The sequence below is a fragment of the Microtus ochrogaster genome, chromosome 7 (genome assembly GCF_000317375.1).
Source record: "Microtus ochrogaster isolate Prairie Vole_2 chromosome 7, MicOch1.0, whole genome shotgun sequence".
NCBI classification, from domain to species: Eukaryota; Metazoa; Chordata; class Mammalia; order Rodentia; family Cricetidae; genus Microtus; species Microtus ochrogaster.
In genome coordinates this window covers 47,068,711-47,071,316 of record NC_022014.1, presented here as the reverse complement: position 1 = coordinate 47,071,316, position 2,606 = coordinate 47,068,711, and the positions used below count along the sequence as shown (strand labels likewise).

Here is a 2,606-nt window from a genome sequence, read left to right as displayed (position 1 = left end):
AGGTTGGCCTTGAACTCACAGAGATCCACCTGCTTCTGCCTCTCTGCCTCTGGGATTACCACCGCCTAGCTTTTTTTTTTTTTTAAACAAAATGGTTTAGGAAAATAAAGACAAATCTTTTGACTACCAAGAACAGCAACAAGATTCTTATGGTTAGAAAATGTTAGCTCAACAGATACTAGTAATTAGAAGAGAGCACCATACGCCACAGACAGCAGCTCACCATAAAGCTCTCTCGATCCTTACACTGTGCTGAGTTAATCATGCGCTGCCTCTGTTGAGAGGGTCGGGCAGAGGCAGGCGGATCTCTCTGAGTCTCAGGCTAGCCTCGTCTACACAGCTAGTTCTAGGCCAACTACAACAGAGCTGCAGAGTGAGGGATAGGTATGGTATCTTTTGTGAGAATCAATGTAGACACGCACGCACCTTTACTTGATGTGTATAAGAGTGCCGACTGGAAGGAAACTAGCTGAGTGTCAGTCAGGCTCTCCTCTACTGACATCTGCACTGCGTACCCAGCATCTGGGTTGACATTGGGAAGAGAAAGTAAGTCTGTAGAACGGACGAAGAAGTTCCCGTGGAAAGTATGAATGGAAAGACCTGGAATAAAGAAATTATCACCATGATTGTTGGGCTTACTTTTCTTTATGAATTCCTTCACTTTCATGTCATTTTCTTTGGAGATGTGGCCTCTTTTTAAAATAAACTAAAGTAACACACAGCATAAAATTCACCATTTCAATGCGCACAGTTGAGTAGTTTTAAATACATTCACAATATTCCCTATTTTATTTATTTATTTATTTATTTATTTATTTATTTATTTATTTATTGTGGTTTTCCGAGACAGGGTTTCTCTGTGGTTTTGGAGCCTGTCCTGGCACTAGCTCTTGTAGACCAGGCTGGTCTCAAACTCACAGAGATCCAACTGCCTCTGCCTCCCGAGTGCTGGGATTAAAGGCGTGCGCTACCACCACCCGGCCACAATATTCCCTATTTTTAAAGATCTGTTGTCATCATTTTAAATTATGTCATGTATGTTTGTGTGGGTCTGTGCACAGGAGTATAGGGACCTACAGAGGCCAGAGGCATGTGTGAACACCGGTACATAGCTCAAGTCATCTGCAAGAGCAGTGTTTGCTCCTGACTGCCGAGTCATTTCTTGAGCACCAGTAGTCCTGTGTTTAAACAGTTTCCCCCTTTGGTTGCATATTGTCTACTTTCACACTCTAGAACTCAGCAGGAGGACACATATTTTTACTGTATAAAAAACAGTATGTAGCCTCATGAGGGAAATAAAGTGTTTCCACCTTTGGTGCACCGGATTCTCATGACTGCCTCAAAGCCAATCTTCCGGGTGAGGTATCTCTGTAGTTCCTTCTGGAATTTCTGCACTTGAACTGGATTGTGCTGGTGATGGTACGAGGGGTAGTAGTAAACACTGCCTGCTGAGTACCGAGAGACACAGCCTGCAAGAGAGCACACATTCTTTATGTTACCACGAATTCACTCCTGTGATGTGTGTGTAAATAGATTAGCAGTATCTACACCTATAGATATATAGAGATAAAATTTCCAAATTTTAAAGATTTATCGTTATATTTTAAACTATGTACAAGTGTGTGTTGGATTTATTTACACAAGTACAGGTACCTACAGAGGTCAGAGGCACCAAATTCTCTGGAGTTACAGGCAGTTGTAAGCCAGAATGTAGTGTGGAAGCATAACTTAGGGTTATGTTATACCTACCTACCTATCTATCTATCTATCTATCTATCTATCTATCTATCTATCTATCTATCTACCTACCTACCTACCTACCTACCTACCTACCTACCTACCTACCTACCTATCTATCTATCTATCTATCTATCTATCTATCTATCTATCTATCTATCTACCTACCTACCTACCTACCTATGCACACACATATACCTCTCTCTCTCTCTCTCTCTAAAAATTTACTTATTTATTTATTTTGGTTTTTCGAGACAGCGTTTCTCTGTAGCTTTGGAGCCTGTCCTGGAACTAGCTATTGAAGACCAGGCTGTCCTCAAACTCACAGAGATCAGCCTGCTTCTGCCTCCCCAGTGCTGGGATTAAAGTGGGATTAAAGGCGTGCGCCGCCACTGCCCAGTGGAGAAAAGATAGTTTTGTTTTTTTAATTATGACATTCATTGAAAAAAATCATCAAAAAAGAACTTGCTGCTGGGTGTGACAGAATGAGTCTGTAATTCCAGGATTCAGGAGTTGGCAGCAGGAAAATCCAGAGCTCAAGGTTGCGGGGTCCCTCTGCAGAATCAAACCAGCCTCGACTGGCCCTGGCTCAGGAGGGGAAGTGCGCCGCTAGCCACCTAGACACCCCCGCACCCAATCAGATGCAGAGGGAAGTCGAGCCGAGCAGGAACTCGTTTATTTCCTTACAACATGCAACATATAGAGCAAAAACCCATGAATCCCAGAAGTGGAAGGGAAATTAACCAATTACGTCAGGAGTCATGTCTGCATGAGCGGCAGCTCCTATGGCCCCTAATGGGGATCAAATGGGCATCAGGCACTTTATGTCATCTTACCCCATCTCTAACTCCAATTTTTTTTTTTTTTTT

General features: G+C 42.7%; 1 protein-coding gene across 1 annotated transcript in view; it reads right to left on the bottom strand.

Moving 5' to 3' along the window:
• Sec24a (SEC24 homolog A, COPII coat complex component) overlaps positions 1–2,606 on the bottom strand; it is a 65,476-nt gene that overhangs the window by 13,960 nt on the left and 48,910 nt on the right. Inside the window, exons 15-16 of the mRNA XM_005350119.3 lie at positions 1,311–1,469; positions 427–600 (exon numbers count right to left, since the gene is read on the bottom strand). Of these exons, the coding sequence (XP_005350176.1) occupies positions 427–600; positions 1,311–1,469 (333 nt within the window). The remainder of the gene's footprint in view (positions 1–426; positions 601–1,310; positions 1,470–2,606) is intronic.